The sequence below is a fragment of the Heptranchias perlo genome, chromosome 7 (genome assembly GCF_035084215.1).
Source record: "Heptranchias perlo isolate sHepPer1 chromosome 7, sHepPer1.hap1, whole genome shotgun sequence".
Taxonomy (NCBI): domain Eukaryota; kingdom Metazoa; phylum Chordata; class Chondrichthyes; order Hexanchiformes; family Hexanchidae; genus Heptranchias; species Heptranchias perlo.
In genome coordinates, this window is record NC_090331.1 from 36,345,860 (window position 1) to 36,366,420 (window position 20,561).

Below are 20,561 nucleotides of genomic sequence, written 5' to 3' on the forward strand. Positions count from 1 at the left end.
AAATGAACAAATTTACTTGTATATCATATTGTCCCATAATGTGTACCATTGTCATGCACAGTTTTGTGCCATGAACAGCTTGATGGTAGTAGATACACATATGCAGATAAAATTGTCCATAAAGCGACCTAAAAATTCCCAAATAGCAGCACCAAGAATCAGATCAATCACATTACAGTGAACGGGAGATGGTTGAGAACAATGATGGCTTAAGTTCATACAGGGTACAGGCATAGGAATCTGACAACTCAAATTAAAACTTGGTTTAAACATAAACAACAGAACAAGTAACAATTCACTTGAGAGGTGAAAGGACATAGAATTCAGCAATTGTTTTAATATAGAGGACTTTCAAGCACGGGGTGAACATGAGAATGTTGGTGACTTGAGTAAATACTGTCATCCACACAAATAAAGCAGCAGAGGAAGCTATTGATAACAGAAAACAAATGACTAACAGAATATGAAAGCTGGCAGAAAGAAAGAAAGAAAGAAAGAAAGAAACTAACTAAAGATGGAAGCTGAAAGATTTCAAAATCCAAAAAGAAGAAAGATAGAAAAGATTTATGGAATAAGGGTAAGAAAGTGCAAGGAAAGGCTAGAGAGACTAATATAAGCATACAAGGAGACTCCAAGACTGTGTACAAGGTACAGAGTTTTTAACAAGAGGACAAAGGTAATAATAATTGTCAAGAATTAATTGATTTTAACGACAGAAGACGACCAAATAAATCTTTTCAAGAACTCTCAAGTGAATTGGTGTGAACCAGAAGAAAAACTGATTGTTCCAAAAAGAACAATAACATATTTAAGGTGAAAATTGAGTCACTTGAATTTTAAATTGAAACCATTATAAATAATTGGTCGATTGAAAAAGCAACAGAAGCTCTATACTTTATTTATTCCACAGAGCTGCTCTGGAAAGTAGTTCTGAATAAATGGAATTTCACCATTATGATAAAACTGTCCTTTTATGCTGCAGTGACAGGATTATAAACAGGAATAAAAAAACCATGGCTGTGGCAGTCAATAATTTGAGTGAAGAAGCTTCCAGCTACCTCAAGCTCTCCTGTTCATATCCCAAACACAGTCAAGGCAGTTTTTATATAAATTCCTAAACTCTTGAACATATTCAAGTATATTTTTTAAACTGCATATGTGCATTGTTGCACTCTGTTTTTGTGGACCCTGAATGCACAAGTCACATTAGTGGTCTCTTTTCAAAAACCTTATCAGTTATTTTTAGTAGAGTAGTATTCCTGGCAGATACATTGGGGTCTAAATTCTGGGGTCTCTGCCCTGTCGCTGGAAGAGGTGACTGCCTAAATCCACTGGCAGGAAGTGTGGAACAACACACATTGCTTTTTTTAAAATTCATTCATGGGATGTGGGCATCACTGGCAAGGCCAGCATTTATTGCTCATCCCTAATTGCCCTTGAGAAGGTGGTAGTGAGCTGCCTTCTTGAACCGCTGCAGTCCATGTGGTGTAGGTAGTCCCACAGTGCTGTTAGGTCCAGGATTTTGACCCAGCGGTGATGAAGGAACAGCGATATATTTCCAAGCCAGGATGGTGTGTGACTTGGAGGGGAACGTGCAGGTGGTGGTGTTGCCATGAGCCTGCTGCCCTTGTCCTTCTAGGTGGTAGAGGTCACGGGTTTGGGAGGTGCTATCGAAGAAGCCTTGGCGAGTTGCTCAGTGAATCTTATAGATGGTACACACTGCAGCCACGGTGCGCCAGTGGTGGAGGGAGTGAATGTTTAAGGTGGTGGATGGGGTGCCAATCAAGCGGCTTGCTTTGTCCTGGATGGTGTCGAGCTTCTTGAGTGTTGTTGGAGATGCACTCATCCAGGCAAGTGGAAAGTATTCCATCGCACTCCTGACTTGTGCCTTGTAGATGGTGGAAAGGCTTTGGGGAGTCAGGAGGTGAGTCACTCGCTGCAGAATACCCACCCTCTGACCTGCTCTTATAGTCACAGTATTTATGTGGCTGGTCCAGTTAAATTTCTGGTCAATAGTGATCCCCAGGATGTTGATGTTGGGGGATTCGGCGATGATAATGCCATTGACTGTCAAGGGGAGGTGGTTAGACTCTCTCTTGTGTGGCGCGAATGTTACTTGCCGCTTATCAGCCCAAGTCTGGATGTTGTCCAGGTCTTGCTGCATGTGGGCATGGACTGCTTCATTATCTGAAGGGTTGCGAATGGAACTGTGCAGTCATCAGCAAACATCCCCACTTCTGACCCTGTGATGGAAGGAAGGTCATTGATGAAGCAGCTGAAGATGGTTGGGCCTAGGACACTGCGTTGAGGAACTCCTGCAGCGATGTCCTGGGGCTGAGATGATTGGCCTCCAACAATCACTACCATCTTCCTTTATGCTATGTATGACTACAGCCAGTGAAGAGTTTTCCCCCAATTCTCATTGACATCAATTTTACTAGGGCTTCACCAGCTGTACGTGAAAGAAATTCCTTATTGAAAAGAAAAGTGGCTTCAAGAGACCTTCGGCCCCTATGGAAGCCAAAACTGTGGGTATAGTAAGGCAATCAGTCCTGGGGGAATCGACTATCTTACTTCTGGCAGACTCTGGGATCTGACTGGTTCTTACACCAGCTCTAAGCTGGTGTGAGTGCCACTGAGACCTTTTCGGATGTATAGGGCGGAATTCCCAGGGTCGCCTAGGAACTAACTCTTACAGGCTCCCTTGAAACGGGATAAGGGGGGTGGAAAATCCACCGTTGGCCCTCCCCACTAGTAAATGGGTGTAGTGAAAAAAGGGACAGAATCCTAGTGCAACATGATCTGCCACAGTCAGCTTGTAGTGGTAGATAGAAGTATTGTAAAATATTCTATCAACTTTTTAATAACCCATGAAAAATATGGGGTATATCTTAATGCTTTCCCTTCAGACTTCTTGTGGGAAATGCAAATTAAATCATCTGAATTTTTTTCATTGATTTGGCTCCTGCTTAAAACTAAGTATTAGAGCTTACTATTTTTTTTAAAAATTGTCTAAAATTGTTGTATACATTTCATCCAACAGATCGAAAGATTGCAAAACCTACCTCTTTGGAAGAACTACATGATCAGGAAACAACATTTTGAAGTGAAAAATCCAAGTGGAACAAACAATGAAATGATCTTATTTCATGGCACAGAAGTAGATGCAATGGATTCAATCAGCCAACATGGATTTAACCGCAGTTATGCGGGAAGGAATGGTAAAGGAACACTTTTCATGATTAAGTGGCTTTAATGGACAGTTAAAAATTAAATTCTAATATTTTATTGGTATTATACATTAGAATTACTCATGGGTGTAATGAACTGTTGCAAATACCAACCAGAAGTATTGAAACTTTGGTCGAAGGGTTTTGTCGGAAGATAAATACAGATGAAAAAAGCAATTGGCCTATCTTAGCTCCTCCATCAAGAAAAACTTACACTCCTTCCATCAAAGTATTTAACTGTCTGTTAAACCATGTCTTGTGATATCAGTCTAAAATTTGCCCATTAGCATCCATTTATCCTACTGCTACAGTTTACCTTAGTGATCTGAATTTATCTGTTCAATACTGTTTAGTATGTTATTTACCTCAACGCGTTCTCTTTTCATCTTTTACAGCCCTTTCTTTACATCATGTTCAAATAAGGCTTGTGCTGCTACTTTATAGTTATATTCATACCTTGCCTTTACAATCTTTAAGTCAGTTAACTTCTTTTAGATCTCCTCCCAGGTTGTTTGATTCCCTGTCACTGTGTTAACCCTTTCAGTGATATGCTGTCATGCTTGTTCTGTTTTGTATAGTTGGGGGCTGTGCTCCTCCACAAAAATTGCCCTCACATTTCTCCATAACAGAACTTTCTAAAAGGTCATGGATTTGGTTTATAAAACTGAATTTTCTCAAATTTTGAAAGCCATTTTCCTCCAAACTCACATACCAAAACTGGATTAACAAACTTTGATTTTTATACAGATTAAATGGCTTTTTAGCTGCTTGCGAAGCATTAAACAAGTATTATTACAAATGGAGCAAAATTAGTTGCTATTGTTTATTCCCAGTAATGAAATTGCAATGACAGGAATTGGATGTTTTCACACTTTTGTTGTGGGTCATGAATTACAAAACAAAATAGACATTTCTCTGACTTCATTCAGGGAGAAATCTAGCCCTTAGGTTGGTTGGTTGTTTCTGATGGATGCATACATAATTGAGAAATAACTTCTTTTCTTTCCTTTTAGCAACGGCATATGGAACAGGCACCTGTTTTGCTGTTAATGCAAGTTATTCTGCTCAAAGTACATACTCAAAACCTGACATAAAAGCAGTGAAGTACATCTATCAGGCTCGAGTGCTGACTGGAGTCTATTGCCAAGGACAAAGTGGAATGGTCGTTCCACCTTTGAAAAACACATCAAACCGAACAGATTGTTATGACAGTGTGGTCGACAACACATCTAATCCATCAATGTTCATCATTTTCAATGACATTCAAGCCTATCCTGAGTATCTAATCACCTTTAAGTAATGAATCTGTAGAACTTCAACTATTTTTTTGTGGCCTCTCTTGTTTTTTGATCAATTGAAATTCTTTATGAAGCTTGACATTTTTTCTGAACACTAAATAGATGACCATAGTAGTTTTTTCCATCATTTAAAAAAAATATAATTTTTAGTTGGGTTGAAGAATTCTGTTATTATTCATTGGTTTTCTTAGCTACTTTATTTTATTATGTTCAGTGATAGAAATTTGGAAACTGTAAAAGGTATTCATTATGTATTCATTAAATCAAATAATGCAGAAGTGAAGTGCATTCAGTACAGAATGTGCTGCTGATATCCTGACATTATATATAAAAATGGATAATTGGGACTGTATTTCTCCTTATTTGAAAAATATTCAGTTTCTTATATGTGTATATGTGTATTCCATATACAGCCTACTTCTGATAATTCTACTCTTTTTTGCTTGAAAAACTCCAACTATTCAGTGATACAAACGAACTAACTTCAAATTAAAAGGAATAGATTGTATTTTGACTTTGTCAACTTCTTCCAGTATATACTTATCAAATCTGAAAATAAAGTTTAGAAAGTACTGAACTTTAAACCTGCAGTTCAGGAGAGATTCAAAAATTTATAAAAGAAATATGTAATTTTGATTCATGTTGTTAACTTCTGTTTTTAACATATTCATAACTGATCCAGATGATTGAAGTTAGTTACAAAATTGGGAACTTGAGAAGCAAGTTGATTCCTAATCCAAGTAAATTTACCAGTCGATCTGAAAATCATGGAACTGTAACCTTTTTTATGTTTTGACTATCACCAGACACTAACAATTTTGCTACAAACTAATTGTTTTTTGTTGTTGTTTCTAGTTTAAGACATTAGCTTGGCTCAGCAGACAAATTACCCAACCAACATTCCTCCCTTATCGACCTCCAAAAATAGAAAGATTAACTGGTCATTCATCTCATTCTCACTTGCTTACATAACAGTCTCTGCATTTTCAAAGTACTTAATCGTATATGAAGTGCTCAGAGACTTGATAAGGCACTATATAAATGCACTATAAGTCCATTCTTACTTCATCCTGATCATCTTCCATTCAGTAGAAACAAAGCGAAAACAGAAGTGGTGGTGTGAACATGTCGAACATTTTGGTTACTTCCATTAGATGTGCTCTGCTTTAAGAAGAACATTGAAGGACTGAATGATGATGTCATCTATAATCCATAAATTTGAAGCCTCCCTCCTAACATCTAATCTGTCCTCAACTGCAGTCTTTTTATGATATCAGTTTGTTGGATTGTTACCCACATGTCCTAGGCATATCTGTCATCCCAAAGACCATTCACGTACATACAGGCAAGCTTTTCTTTAATGGTAAGCATTGTGGAAGGAGGCTGGTTGGTAATGAAGCCCTATTATCATTTGGATCCTCCGCCACCGTGGATGGAACATTGGTCCATAAATTGCTCTGAGCAGCGAATCAACAGTGCTCGCTGCTCCATAGATTTATACTGACCATGATCTTTACTGTGGGCACTTCCTCTAATAGGAAGCGGAAAAGAGCCCAGCATTAGCTTCAGCAAAGTTAGGGCCCGTGGAAGAAGTGAGAGGAGCACTCTCCCCTCAACCAATCAGATTGCAGCATTTTTGACAAGCTGCGAACAGTTGCTGCAAGCTAGAACTTAAAATCCAGGAAGCGAAAGGTACAACATTAAAGTTATTTGTAAAAACAGTTATAGACAGCAAAAAAAGAGGGTAAGAAATAATCAAATTAAATGAGACTGAAGCAAAAGTAAAAAAAATATATATTTTTTTAAATCTCCCAGCCAAAGGTTTGTCTGAGAGAACTGACTGCCCTGCTGCAAAAACTCACCTTTACTTCACATGTGTCAATCACTGGTTTAAAGGTCCAAATGGGTGCTGGCTGCAACTCGCCTCCATTTCCATGCCGTCTTTTAGAGGCCACGGGAGACACGTTCAGAAGCAGTTAAAATGGCTTGTGTAGTTCAAACCACAAAAATTTAACTTCTTTAAGTACCTCAATTGGCCCTTTAAATATCATCTTGCCGGCACTTCCGAGTTTCAGAAGTGCCGCACACACCCAGATGCCTCTGGGTCAAATCCAGAAGTCGGCGGGTTGGAGCCCACACGGACTCAATGGGCCGAATGGCCTCCTTCTTTGTTGTAACATTTCTGTGATTCTATGATTCAACTTAAACGTAACTTATGGTTGGATATGAAATGCTTAAAATGTGTAATTTTTAAATCAAGCAAAAATGTAACATTGAAAAATACAGTAAAGAGATCAGTAATCCAAAGGAATGTCTAGAGGAGGGTACACAAAATGTGGCGATAGTTTGACTAACATTAGACCCGAGGAAATATAAATGAGAACCATCACTTTACCACAACTCCATGTGATACATCAAACCTCCCACATTTTAGTAACATAGAAAGAAAGAGGCTATTCGGCCCATCGTGTCTATGCCAGTCGAAAAAGAGCTACCCAGCCTAATCCCATTTTCCAACACTTCGTCCAAAGCCTTGTATGCTATGGCACTTCAAGTGCATATCCAAATACTTTTTAAATGTGATGAGGGTTTCTGCCACTATCACCCTTTCAGGTAGTGAGTTCCAGACCCCTACCACCCTCTGAGTGAAAAAATTTTTCCTCAACTCCCCTCTAATCCTTCTACCAATCACTTTAAATCTATGCCCCCTGGTTATCGACCTCTCTGCTAAAGGAAATAGGTCCTTCCTGTCCACTCTATCTAGGCCCCTCATAATTTTATACACCTCAATTAAATCACCCCTCAGCCTTCTCTGTTCCAAAGAAAACAACCCCAGCCTATCCAATCTTTCCTCATAGCTAAAATTCTCCAGACCTAGCAACATCCTCATAAAATCTCCTCTGTACCCTCTCTAGTGCAATCACATCTTTCCTGTAATGTAGTGACCAGAACTGTTCACAGTACTCAAGCTGTGGCCTAACTAGTGTTTTATACAGTTCTAGCATAACCTCCCAGCTCTTATATTCAGTGCCTCAGCTAATAAAGGAAAGTATCCCGTATGCCTTCTTAACCACCTTATCTACCTGCGCTGCTCTCTTCAGGGATCTGTGGACATGCACTCCAAGGTCCCTTTGATCCTCTACACCTCTCAGAATCCTCCCATTTATTGTGTATTCCCTTGCCTTGTTTGATCTCCCAAAATGCATTACCTCACACTTTTCCGGATTGAATTCTATTTGCCACTTTTCTGCCCACCTGACCAGTCCATTGCTATCTCCCTGCAGTCCACAGCTTTCCTTCTCACTATCAACCACAGGGCCAATTTTTGTACCATCTGCAAACTTCTTAATCATGCCCCCTACATTTAAGTCTAATTCATTAATATGCACCACAAAAAGCAAGGGACCGAGTACTAAGCCCTGCGGAACCACACTGGAAACAGCCTTCACATTGACCACTACTTTTTGGTTCTTGCCACTGAGCCAATTTTGGATCCAATTTGCCACTTTCCCTTGGATCCCATGGGCTTTTACTTTTTTGACCAGTCTGCCATGTGGGACCTTGTCAAAAGTCTTGCTAAAATCTATGTAGACTACATCAAATGCACTACCCTCATCGACCCTCCTTGTTACCGCCTCAAAACATTCAATCAAGTTAGGCAGTCACGACCTTCCGTTAATTAATTTTAATCCTGTTAGTTATAAAATTATATATACTTGTGCAATGAACAAGTGAGCTGAAAAGTTTTTTTTTTCCTCTATCCTGAATGTGCTGCATATGGCAAAGGCTCTTACTTTTCTCTGAGTTCAGAATATTCAGATCATATTCAGATCAACAGTAATGAAGAAAATAATAGCACTAAAGAGTGACAAATCCCTAGGACCAGATGGTTTCCATCCCAGGATTTTAAAGGAAGTAGGTGAGCACATTGCGGATGCCCTAACTATAATCTTTCAAAGTTCTCTAGATTCAGGAACTGTCCCTCTAGATTGGAAAATTGCACATATCACTCCGCTTTTTAAGAAAGGAGAGAGAGGGAAACAGGGGAATTATAGACCAGTTAGCCTAACATCTGTTGTGGGGAAAATGCTGGAGTCTATAATTAAGGATAGGGTGACTGAACACCTCGAGAATTTTCAGTTAATCAGAGAGAGCCAGCATGGATTTGTGAAAGGTAGGTTGTGCCTGACAAACCTGATTGAATTTTTTGAAGAGGTGACTAAAGTAGTGGACAGGGGAATGTCAATGGATATTATTTATATGGACTTCCAGAAGGCATTTGATAAGGTCCCACATAAGAGACTGTTAGCTAAGATAGAAGCCCATGGAATCGAGGGAAAAGTACAGACTTGGTTAGGAGGTTGGCTGAGCGAAAGGCGACAGAGAGTCGGGATAATGGGTAGGTACTCACATTGGTAGGATGTGACTAGAGAAGTCCCGCAGGGATCTGTCTTGGGGCCTCAATTATTCACAATATTTATTAACGACTTAGATGAAGGCACAGAAAGTCTCATATCTAAGTTTGCTGTTGACATAAAGATTGATGGCATTGTAAGCAGTGTAGATGAAAACATAAAATTACAAAGCGATATTGATAGATTAGGTGAATGGGCAAAACTGTGGCAAATGGAATTCAATGTAGACAAATGTGAGGTCATCCACTTTGGATCAAAAAAGGAAAAAACAGGGTACTTTCTAAATGGTAAAAAGTTAAAAACTGTGGATGTCCAAAGGGACTTGGGGTTCAGGTACATAGTTCATTGAAGTGTCATGAACAGGTGCAGAAAATAATCAAGGCGGCAAATGGAATGTTGGCCTTTATATCTCGAGGACTGGAGTACAAGGGGGCAGAAGTTATGCTGCAGCTATACAAAACCCTGGTTAGACCGCACCTGGAGTACTGTGAGCAGTTCTGGGCACCGCACCTTCGGAAGGACATATTGGCCTTGGAGGGAGTGCAGCGTAGGTTTACTAGAATGATACCAGGACTTCAAGGGTTAAGTTACGAGGAGAGATTACACAAATTGGGGTTGTATTCTTTAGAGTTTCGAAGGTTAAGGGGTGATCTGATCGAAGTTTATAAGATATTAAGGGGAACAGATAGGGTGGACAGAGAGAAACTATTTCCGCTGGTTGGGGATTTTAGGAGTAGGGGGCAGAGTCTAAAAATTAGAGCCAGACCTTTCAGGAGCGAGATTAGAAAACATTTCTACACACAAAGGGTTGTAGAAGTTTGGAACTCTCTTCCGCAAACGGCAATTGATACGAGCTCAATTGTTAAATTTAAATCTGAGATAGATAGCTTTTTGGCAACCAAAGGTATTAAGGGATATGGGCCAAAGGCAGGTATATGGAGTTAGATCACAGATCAGCCATGATCTTATCAAATGGCGGAGCAGGCACGAGGGGCTGAATGGCCTACTCCTGTTCCTATGTTCCTATGTGTGTATTGCAATCCTTACTCAAGCTAATCAAACTTGCTGACATTATCCAGCTGTCAAATTGAATACATATACTTCAGCTGACTTGATTCAGTATTTGTGTACATGGACATAAATATAAGATTAAACGCAGGAGAATTAGGACAGAGAGGCATAGAAGGTAGTGAGACTGTGAAATCCATTGAGAGTTTGAAGTGGAATTATTTAAGAATAAGTTAGATAGGTCGTTTAAGGAAAGGGGAATAATGGAATCTGGGAACAGAGCAGGCACATGAGACTACTGCTTGTGTGGAGAATAAACACTAACACAGACTGGATGGCCGAACACCTTGTTTCCGTGTCATCATTTCTATGTAATTCTATGTAAAAAATGCTCCTTTATTTGCAATATTCAATTTCAAGAAAAGCAGTGGTTCCAGTACCGACCCCTGGGGAGCACTACTGTATACTTTCCTCCAATCTGAAAAACAGCCGTTCACAGCCCTCTGTTTCCTACAACTTTGCCAATTTCATATCCTTGTTGCTACTGCCCCTTTTATTTCATGGGCTTCAATTTTATTGACAAGAATATTACATAGCACTTTATCAAACACCTTTTGGAAGTCCATATACACAACATCAACTGCATTGCCCTCATCAACCCTTTCTGTTACCTCATCGAAAAAACAATCAAGTTACTCAAACATGATTTGCCTTTGACAAATCCATGCTGGCTTTCCCTTATTAATCCACACTTGTCCAAGTGACTATTAATTTTGTCCTGGATTATTGTTTCCTAAAGCTTCCCCACCACTGAGGTTAATCTGACTGGCCTGTAGTTGCTGGGATTATCTTTATAACCTTTTTTGAACAAGAGTGTAACACTTGCAATTCTCCAGTCCTCCGGCACCACCTCTTATGTCTAAGGAGGATTGGAAGATTGTGGCCAGTACTTCCGCAATTTCCACCCGTGCTTCCTTCAGCAACCTAAGATGCATCCCATCCGGACCTGGTGACTTATCTATTTTATGTACAGCCTGCCTTTCTAGTACCTCCTCTTTATCAATTTTTATCCCATACAGTATCTCAACTACCTCCTCTTTTACTGTGGCTTTGGCCGTATCTTCTTCCTTGGTAAAGAGAGATGGAAAGTACTCATTTAGTACCCCTGCCATGCCCTCTGCCTCCATGTGCACATCTCCTTTTTGGTCCCTAATCAGCCCCACTCCTCCTCTTACTACCCGTTTACTATTTATATGCCTATAGAAGATTTTCAGATTCCCTTTTATGTTAGCTGCCAGTCTATTCTCATACTTTCCCTTTGCCCCTCTTATTTCCTTTTTTATTTCCCCTCTGATCTTTCTATTCTCAGCCTGATTCTCACTTGTATTAACAACCTGATATTTGTCATACGCCCCCTTTTTCTGCTTCATCTTGCTCTCTATCTCTTTCGTCATCCAGGGAGGTCTGGCTTTGGTTGTCCTACCGTTCCCCCTCGTGGGAATGTACCTAGACTGTACCCGAATCATCTTTTCTTTAAAGGCCATGCATAGTTCAATTACAGTTTTGCCGGCCAATCTTTGAATCCAATTTACTTAGGCTAGATCTGTTTGGACTGAAATTGGTCCTCCTCCAATTAAGTATTTTTACTCTAGATTGTTCCTTGTCCTTTTCCATAGCTAAACTAAACCTTATGATACTGTGATCACTGTTCCCTAAATGTTCCCCCACTGACACTTGCTCCACTTCACCTACCTCATTCCCCAGAATCCAGCAATGCCTCCTTCCTCATTGGGCCGGAAATATACTGATCAAGAAAGTTCTCCTGAACACAGTTCAGAAATTCTTCTCCTTCTTTTCCATTTACACTATTACTGTCCCAGTCTATATTAGGGTAGTTGAAGTCCCCCATTATCACTATGGTTCTTGCACCTCTATGTAATTTCCCTGCAAACTTGCTCCTCTATATCCTTCCCACAAGCTGGTGGCCTACAGAATACACCTAGTAGTGTAATGGCACCGCTATTGTTTCTTAACTTGCAAGCAGAGTGTATATTTTTGAAAACCTGCCGTGATGAGTAAGAGTGGATGAATGCCTAAGACTGGTGTTCAAATCCCTAACTACCACTTGGGAATTCTCAAAATGTTTATTTAAAAACTTTTGTCTTGTTTACATCTATAAATCTCCACTTATTTGTCTTTTCATAAAGCTAAACAGTCCAAGTTTCTCTAACCAGTCTTCGTAATTCAATCCTCTGACACAAGGTGGGGAGGGGGGGGTGAAATTCATCTTGGGCAGTGGCACAAAACAGGCAAAAGCACACTGGCAGCCCAATTTATACTCTGCCCAATTTTCTTTTTTTAAAGGAAAAGAAAATCCGGCAGTGTAAAACGGTCTGCTGATGCACAAGTGCACATGTTGCACTACCACCCAAGACACATTTCATCCCCAAGGAATCAGCCTTATGGCCCTTCTATGCAGTGTTTCTGAGGCTTAGATATTCCTTGTGCTTCGGTGAGCAGAACTAATTGCAATACTCAAGGAATGGCCTGACGAGAGCTCTGTATAACTTCAGCATGACAACCTCACACTTCAGCTAGTGATTTGGCAATGTAACTCAACATGCTTTGTTAATTGCTGCCTTGAATGGCTGAACAGGATCAATATTGAGTCTGTTATCACTCCTAGATCTCTTTCAGCTACCCCCTATCCAGTTTGATACCATTCATTAAATATGTTCCCCATTTTTCTTCTGGTGTGTAAGAAAGGTCTATATTGAGTTTCACCTCAATATAGTTCTTCCCATTTGAAAATAACATTTATATCCTCATGCATTTTTTTTACCTGCTTTGTCAGGCTCTACTCCCTTTTCTCTTCAGTTTGTAAAGATCTTTACAGGTTGTCCAAACCTGTTGTCTTTTCTAAGACACTGTGCAACCAGCCTCAGCTGCACGAACAGTGAATATAACAATGCATTTAGGAGGAATTTTGAAGAGCAGCCGTACATGTCTTCTGCTCCAGCACTGATCTCAAGCTCTCGGCTGTGCTAGTTCTTGCTGAGACCAGTGTTATCTTCTTCTATAAGCCTAGTGGACTGATCTGACCATTGTTTATACTACCGAAGCAATGACATTTTTATAACACCTTTAATGCAATAAGATGTCCCAAAGTGCTTCACAGAGGTGAAAATAACGAGACACTGAGAAACGGAGAGAGAAGGATCAACAATGGGTGATTTACGGCATGTTCAATGAGGTAGGTTTTGAGGAGGAAAAGTGATGGCAAGGTGGAGAGGTTTATGGCGAACATTCATTGTGTGGTGCCAAGGTGGTTGAAGGCTATGCAGCCTGTGGCATACTGTATATTTTAGTACTGATCATGTGCAGGTTTTGAAGGGAGTTCTGGATAAAGAAGTAATGACGTGAAAAGGTCAAAGAGATTTGATAATTTTGTTTGTGCCATACAATTGATGTGTGTGTGTGTTGGAAGTTACAAAATAAAGTATTTATTTCTTATATAAAAAATGTCTGGTTACTCTAACAATACCAACACACTACACAGCTGAAGATGGAGTGGAGGAAAGGGGAAATGTAAAAGAGTAAGAGTCGGAAGAGTGGAAGACACATGCAGGAACAAAGCGCTGAAGGAGGTTTCAGAGACAGAGATAGGCAAGGCCATGGAGAGACTTGAAGACGAGGAGAAAAATTACAGAGGTTTTTCTAAGACAATGACTTCTCCAGTGTCATTCTAGATCAGGAAAATGCTGAGTGGAAAATTGTAGGCACGAAATCTGTCGTTATGCTTTTGGATTTTTACAATAAGAACATAAGAAATAGGAGCAGGAGTAGGCCAATCGGCCCCTCGAGCCTGCTCCGCCATTCAATAAGATCATGGCTGATCTGATCCTAACCTCAAATCTAAATTCATGTCCAATTTCCTGCCCGCTCCCCGTAACCCCTAATTCCCTTTACTTCGAGGAAACTGTCTATTTCTGTTTTAAATTTATTTAATGATGTAGCTTCCACAGCTTCCTGGGGCAGCAAATTCCACAGACCTACCACCCTCTGAGTGAAGAAGTTTCTCCTCATCTCAGTTTTGAAAGAGCAGCCCCTTATTCTAAGATTATGCCCCCTAGTTCTAGTTTCACCCATCCTTGGGAACATCCTTACCGCATCCACCCGATCAAGCCCCTTCACAATCTTATATGTTTCAATAAGATCGCCTCTCATTCTTCTGAGCTCCAATGAGTAGAGTCCCAATCTACTCAACCTCTCCTCATACGTCCGCCCCCTCATCCCCGGGATTAACCGAGTGAACCTTCTTTGTACTGCCTCGAGAGCAAGTATGTCTTTTCTTAAGTATGGACACCAAAACTGTATGCAGTATTCCAGGTCCGGTCTCACCAATACCTTATATAACTGCAGCAATACCTCCCTGCTTTTATATTCTATCCCCCTAGCAATCAAAGCCAACATTCCGTTGGCCTTCTTGATCACCTGCTGCACCTGCATACTAACTTTTTGATTTTCTTGCACTAGGACCCCCAGATCCCTTTGAATTGCAGTACTTTCCAGTTTCTCGCCATTAAGATAATAACTTGCTCTCTGATCTTTCCTGCCAAAGTGCATAACCTCACATTTTCCAGTATTGTATTGCATCTGCCAAATCTCCGCCCACTCACCCAGCCTGTCTATATCCCCTTGTAGGTTTTTTATGTCCTCCTCACTTTCTACTTTCCCTCCCATCTTTGTATCATCTGCAAACTTTGATATGTTACACTCGGTCCCCTCCTCCAAATCGTTAATATAGATTGTAAAGAGTTGAGGACCCAGCACCGACCCCTGCGGAACACCACTGGCTACTGGTTGCCAGTCCGAGAATGAACCATTTATCCCAACTCTCTGCTTCCTGTTAGATAACCAATCCTCCACCCATGCCAGAATATTACCCCCAATCCAGTGATTCTTTATCTTGAGCAATAATCTTTTATGTGGCACCTTGTCGAATGCCTTCTGGAAGTCTAAATACACTACGTCCACTGGTTCCCCTTTATCCACCCTGTACGTTATGTCCTCAAAGAACTCAAGCAAATTTGTCAGACATGACTTCCCCTTCGTAAAGCCATGCTGACTTTGTCCTATTAAATTATGTTTATCTAAATGTTCCGTTACTGTCTCCTTAATAATAGACTCCAAAATTTTACCCACCACAGATGTTAGGCTAACTGGTCTATAATTTCCAGCCTTCTGCCTACTACCCTTTTTAAATAAGGGTGTTACATTAGCAGTTTTCCAATCTGCCGGGACCTTTGCAGGTACCGGCAAGTCCAGAGAATTTTGGAAAATTATTACCAAAGCATCCACAATCCCTACTGCCATTTCCCTCAAGATCCTGGGATGTAAGCCATCAGGTCCAGGGGATTTATCCGCCTTGAGTCCCATTAATTTACTGAGTACCAATTCCTTAGTGATTTTAATCGTATTAAGCTCCTCCCCCACTAGAGCCCCCTGTTTGTCCAGTGTTGGGATATTCTTAGTGTCCTCGACTGTAAAGACTGAAACAAAATATTTGTTCAGCATTTTTGCCATCTCCATGTTTCCCACCATTAATTTCCCGGTCTCCTCCTCTAAGGGACCTACGCTTGCCTTAGCCACCCTTTTTCTTTTTATATAACTATAGAAACTCTTGCTGTCTGTTTTTATATTTTTTGCTAATTTATTTTCATAATCTATCTTCCCTTTCTTAATCAATCCTTTAGTTACTTTTTGCTGTCTTCTGAAGACTTCCCAATCTTCTATCCTCCCACTAAGTTTGGCTACCTTATATGTCCTTGTTTTTAGTCGGATACTATCCTTAATTTCTTTACTTAGCCACGGATGGCTGTCATTTCTTTTACACCCTTTTTTCCTCAGTGGAATATATATTTTTTGAAAGTTGTAAAATAACTCCTTAAAAGAACACCACTGCTCATGTACCGTCTTACCCTTTAATCTATTTTCCCAGTCCACTTTAATCAATTCCGCTCTCATACCATCATAGTCTCCTTTATTCAAGCTCAGTACGCTTGTTTGAGAACCAACCTTCTCACCCTCTAATTGGATATGGAATGTAACCATGTTATGGTCACTCATTCCAAGGGGATCCTTAACTAGGACATTATTAATTAATCCTGGCTCATTACACAGGACCAGGTCCAAGGTTGCTTGCCCCCTTGTAGGATCAGTTACATACTGCTCACGAAATCCATCCCTAATACACTCAATAAACTCTTCCTCAAAGCTGCCCTGCCCAATTTGATTTGTCCAGTCAATATGATAGTTAAAATCCCCCATAATTATAGCTGTTCTCTTATTACATGCCCCGACTATTTCCTGATTAATACTTCTTCCAGCAGAGTTGCAACTATTAGGAGGCCTATATACTATGCCCACTAGTGTTTTTTTCCCCTTATTATTCCTTATCTCTACCCAAACTGTTTCATTATCCTGATCCTTTGTCCCAATATCATTTCTCTGTATTACAGTGATTCCTTCCTTTATTAACATAGCCACCCCACCTCCCCTTCCTTCCTGCCTGTCCTTCCTGATTGTTAAATAACCTGGCATATTTAATTCCCAGTCGTTGTCACCCTGCAGCCATGTTTCTGTAATGGCCACAAGATCATACCCATACGTAGCTATTTGTGCCGTTAACTCGTCCATTTTGTTACGAATGCTACGTGCATTCAGATAAAGAACTTTCAAATATGTTTTGTGACACTTAGTTCCTGCTTTTTCCTTTTTTAACACTTTACCTTTTACTCCATACCTTCTGTCCCTTCCTGACACGCTTTCCTCTGTCTCCCTGCTCAGGTTCCCAACCCCCTGCCACAGCTTTGATGCTGGGTTAATCGCCTTACGCCTTCTAGTTTTTATTTTATCTGTCGTGCCTAAAGTACACTTTCTTTCCACTGCTGTACGCTTTTCCCTTTCACTTGTTCTTGAACAACTGTTTGTACTATTTGTATTGCAGATTTCCCCTGGGTCTTTCCCTCTCTTGCTGCTCTCAACTTTATTCCCTTCTGACTCCCCGCTCAGGTTCCCATCCCCCTGCCACTCTAGTTAAAACCTTCCCCAACAGCACTAGCAAACACCCCTGTGAGGACATTGGTCCCGGTCCTGCTCGGGTGTAACCCGTCACGCTTGTGCAGGTCCCACCTTCCCCAGAACCGGTCCCAATGTCCCAGGAATCTAAATCCCTCCCTCCTACACCATCCCTGCATCCACGCATTCATCCTGTCTATTCTCCTGTTCCTATACTCACTGGCACGTGGCACCGTGATATACTTCTTGGTTTCAGGGTTAATGACCGCTCCCATGAACAGACTTTGTATTCTTTATGATTAAGAGTATGTTGAGATTGAGATATCTGCCCAATATCTATGTAAATGTAGTGAGACCCAGGATTCAGGCAGAGAACCCTTGCCACAGTATTTACAAGAATACATCACATGCTACCCCAGGACCTCCTTGATTTTGGAAGGTAGATTGAGGCTGAAGCTTAAGCTATAAACCAACAGATGAATTTATTTAACATTAAGAAGATAATTATCTGTACTCAGTACAAATAATATATTTACAGTCTTGAAACCTTTACTATTTTCTTGTAATGGCAGAACAGCACCAATGATACAAGCATCGTCCCTCACTTCTTACTTGACAAAATGTGGCCATGAACATTACCACAGTTTCTCTACTGGCTTCAGACTGATTTACTCACTGAGCTCATGCAGCCAAATATACCATGGGTTATTTTACTGGACTAACACCCAGAGGTTGTGAGTTCAAACACCAAATTTGCGGACTAGCATCAGAAAATGATTATGATAGCTGCCAAATTGTTGTAAAAACCCGAGTGATTCACTAATGTCCTTCAGGTAAGTGAATCCGCCACCCCTATCTGGTCTGGCTTACATGTGACGCCAGTCCCACAATACATTTTAATTTAGGGTCAATACTTAACTTTGTAAAACAGCTTAAATATTTTAAAACAATTTCAACATTTTAAAACAGGTAAGCACTGCATTGTACTGTTAAACGTGATAAAGCTTTTTATGTATCCATATTACCTCTAATCACACCAATGAAGTATGTTATCTTGATCTACCTTCAATTTTAACAGACAATTGGTAGATGTAATTGTTCAATGTATAGAAGGTTGAATGATCCCCAATATCTTTTGTTTCCACAAATTAACAAATTTCTTCAAGACAGTTCTCCCAAGTGTTGTTGGTGGTGGCTCACAATCTTCATGCTCATCATTTTCTTCCTCATTATTTTTACCATTTCCACTATTCTAGCACTTCCTTTTTTCAGATTTGGTTACAAAGCAGCTTTGGAAAAACAGTTCTTTATTTGTGCAGGTTTCACCACACCCCATCGCAGCAATGGATATGTGAATTGCATCAAGGAGATAAATTTGTTTGTGATCCTGTCCACCCACTTCCATCATCAATGGCACATCAAATAGAATTCAACATTCTAATCCTGTAGTGCTTGTTCAAGTTTTAGTTAAATGTAAGGAATCTTACAACACCAGGTTATAGTCCAACAAATTTATTTTAAAATCCGTCTGACGAAGGAGATAATCTCCGAAAGCTTGTGATTTTAAAATAAATTTGTTGGACTATAACCTGGTGTTGTAAGATTCCTTACATTTGTCCACCCCAGTCCATCACCGGCATCTCCACATCAAGTTTTAGTTAGACTTTGATACATCAGCTATATCAACACTGTATTTGAAGACATAAAAGTTGGATTGACTTTCGTCAAGATCACATGGATATGCTGTGCAGATACCCAGAATGAATGGAATTTCTCTATGTCTGGATTCACCCTGATCATTGATCCTATTCAACCACTCAGAAAATATAGCAGCACTCATCCGAGCATTGTAATTTTCTTCATGTAGAATTGGAATAGATTAATGTTGGTGATAAAGGCCACACCGAGAGCATGGCAGTTTGGGCAGGGCAGGTGGTGGAAAGTATAGCTCAGTGGGGAGGCTTCAGTAAGGGGGAATGTGTCATCACCTGTGAGCCAAGTTTCCATCAAGGCCATGATGTTGATGTAATCATCCATAATAAGATCACGGATGGCAAGGGCCTTGTTCAAAAGCGAATGGACATTCTGGAGGGAGATACGGAGAGGTGTGGTGATTGTTGACCCGCTGGCAGAGTCCACGGGGTCAGCGGTGGGAGGGATGAGTGAGACGGAAAGAGGTTGTTGAGATTAGCCCTCAGCTGGCACACTGAATGGGAAGGTCAGTGAGAGAGTAGGATAGGCAGCTGGGATTGCCGCTTGTATGGAGGCAGCAACAAGTGCCTCGATGCACAAAAGACCACTGTCAGAGGACAGGAGAATGGGGAATAAATAACGCTGGAGCATCTTACAGATATAGAGTAGGGAAAAGGCCGTAGAGGGATTTAAAGACGAGGATGTAGAATTTAAACTTAACATGTTGGTGTTAGGAGGCAGTGGAGGTCTGCAAGGATTGGAGTGATAGGTGAGTATGACATAGTAAAAGAGAGAATATGGACAATGGATGAGTTGGTGTTTCTGGAGGATAAAGAACGGGAGGCCAGAGAGGAAAGCATTGATGTTAGGGGTGTCAAAATCTTGGGTCACTTATTTCAGCAGTAAAACGGCTGAGGGACAGGTAATGTTATACAGGTGGAAATAGGTGATCTTGGCAATAGTGTGGAGTTTGAAGCTCAGCGGCGAACAGAACACAAAGGCTTTGCACACATGGGTTCAGTCTGATTGAATGGCCAGGGAAGGGTATTGAATCAGTAGCAAGGAGACAGAGGCTGCAATCAATGGCTCTAGTCTTCTCGATGTTAAGTTGGAGGAAACTTTGGCTCATCCATGACTTTATGTCTGCCTGGCAGTATGACAGCACGGAAGTGGTGGAGAGGTAGAGATGGGCGTCATCTGCAAATGAATGAAACCTGCTCCTATCTGTGCAGAGTATGTCAACAAGGAGCAGCATGCAACTCCATGTCGCAAACATGGTTGTCTGGCACTAACTATACAAAAATCAAGTTGTAGTACCCGGCCCCTTTAATTTCTGTGGCCTCTGAACATGCAGAATCCTTTAATTTTTAGGACAGAAGAAATTTATTTGGCCCATCTTGCCTGTGTCCTTACTCACAATGTGTTAATAATAACCTTGTAAACCCATAACTCTACAATTGTCACACTCCATAGGAAACACTTGCCAGTTCTTTAATGACCAGCTTTGTGGCACCTTTCCCAGAGTTGACTTTCAAGTAGACAACAACAACAACTTGCATTTATATAGCACCTTTAACGTAGTAAAACATCCCAAGCCACTTCCCAGGAGCATTAGCAAACAAAATTTCATACCGAGCCACATAAGGAGGTATTAGGACAGATGAGCAAAAGCTTGGAAAAAGAGGTAGGTTTTAAGGAGCATCTTAAAGGAGCAGAGAGAGGTAGAGAGGCAGAGTGGTTTAGGGAGGGAATTCCAGAGCTTAAGGCCTAGGCAGCTGAAGGCACAGCCGCCAACGATGGAGCGATTAAAATCGAGGATGTGCAAGAGGCAAGAATTT

At 40.7% G+C, this 20,561-nt stretch overlaps 1 protein-coding gene across 1 annotated transcript in view; it reads left to right on the top strand.

The window, feature by feature from the left end:
* The window catches only part of LOC137323995 (uncharacterized), a 98,489-nt gene extending 93,453 nt beyond the window's left edge, over window positions 1–5,036 (top strand). Inside the window, exons 36-37 of the mRNA XM_067988166.1 lie at window positions 3,044–3,221; window positions 4,244–5,036. Of these exons, the coding sequence (XP_067844267.1) occupies window positions 3,044–3,221; window positions 4,244–4,530 (465 nt within the window). The 3' untranslated portion in view covers window positions 4,531–5,036. The remainder of the gene's footprint in view (window positions 1–3,043; window positions 3,222–4,243) is intronic.
* Window positions 5,037–20,561: the final 15,525 nt, after the last annotated feature.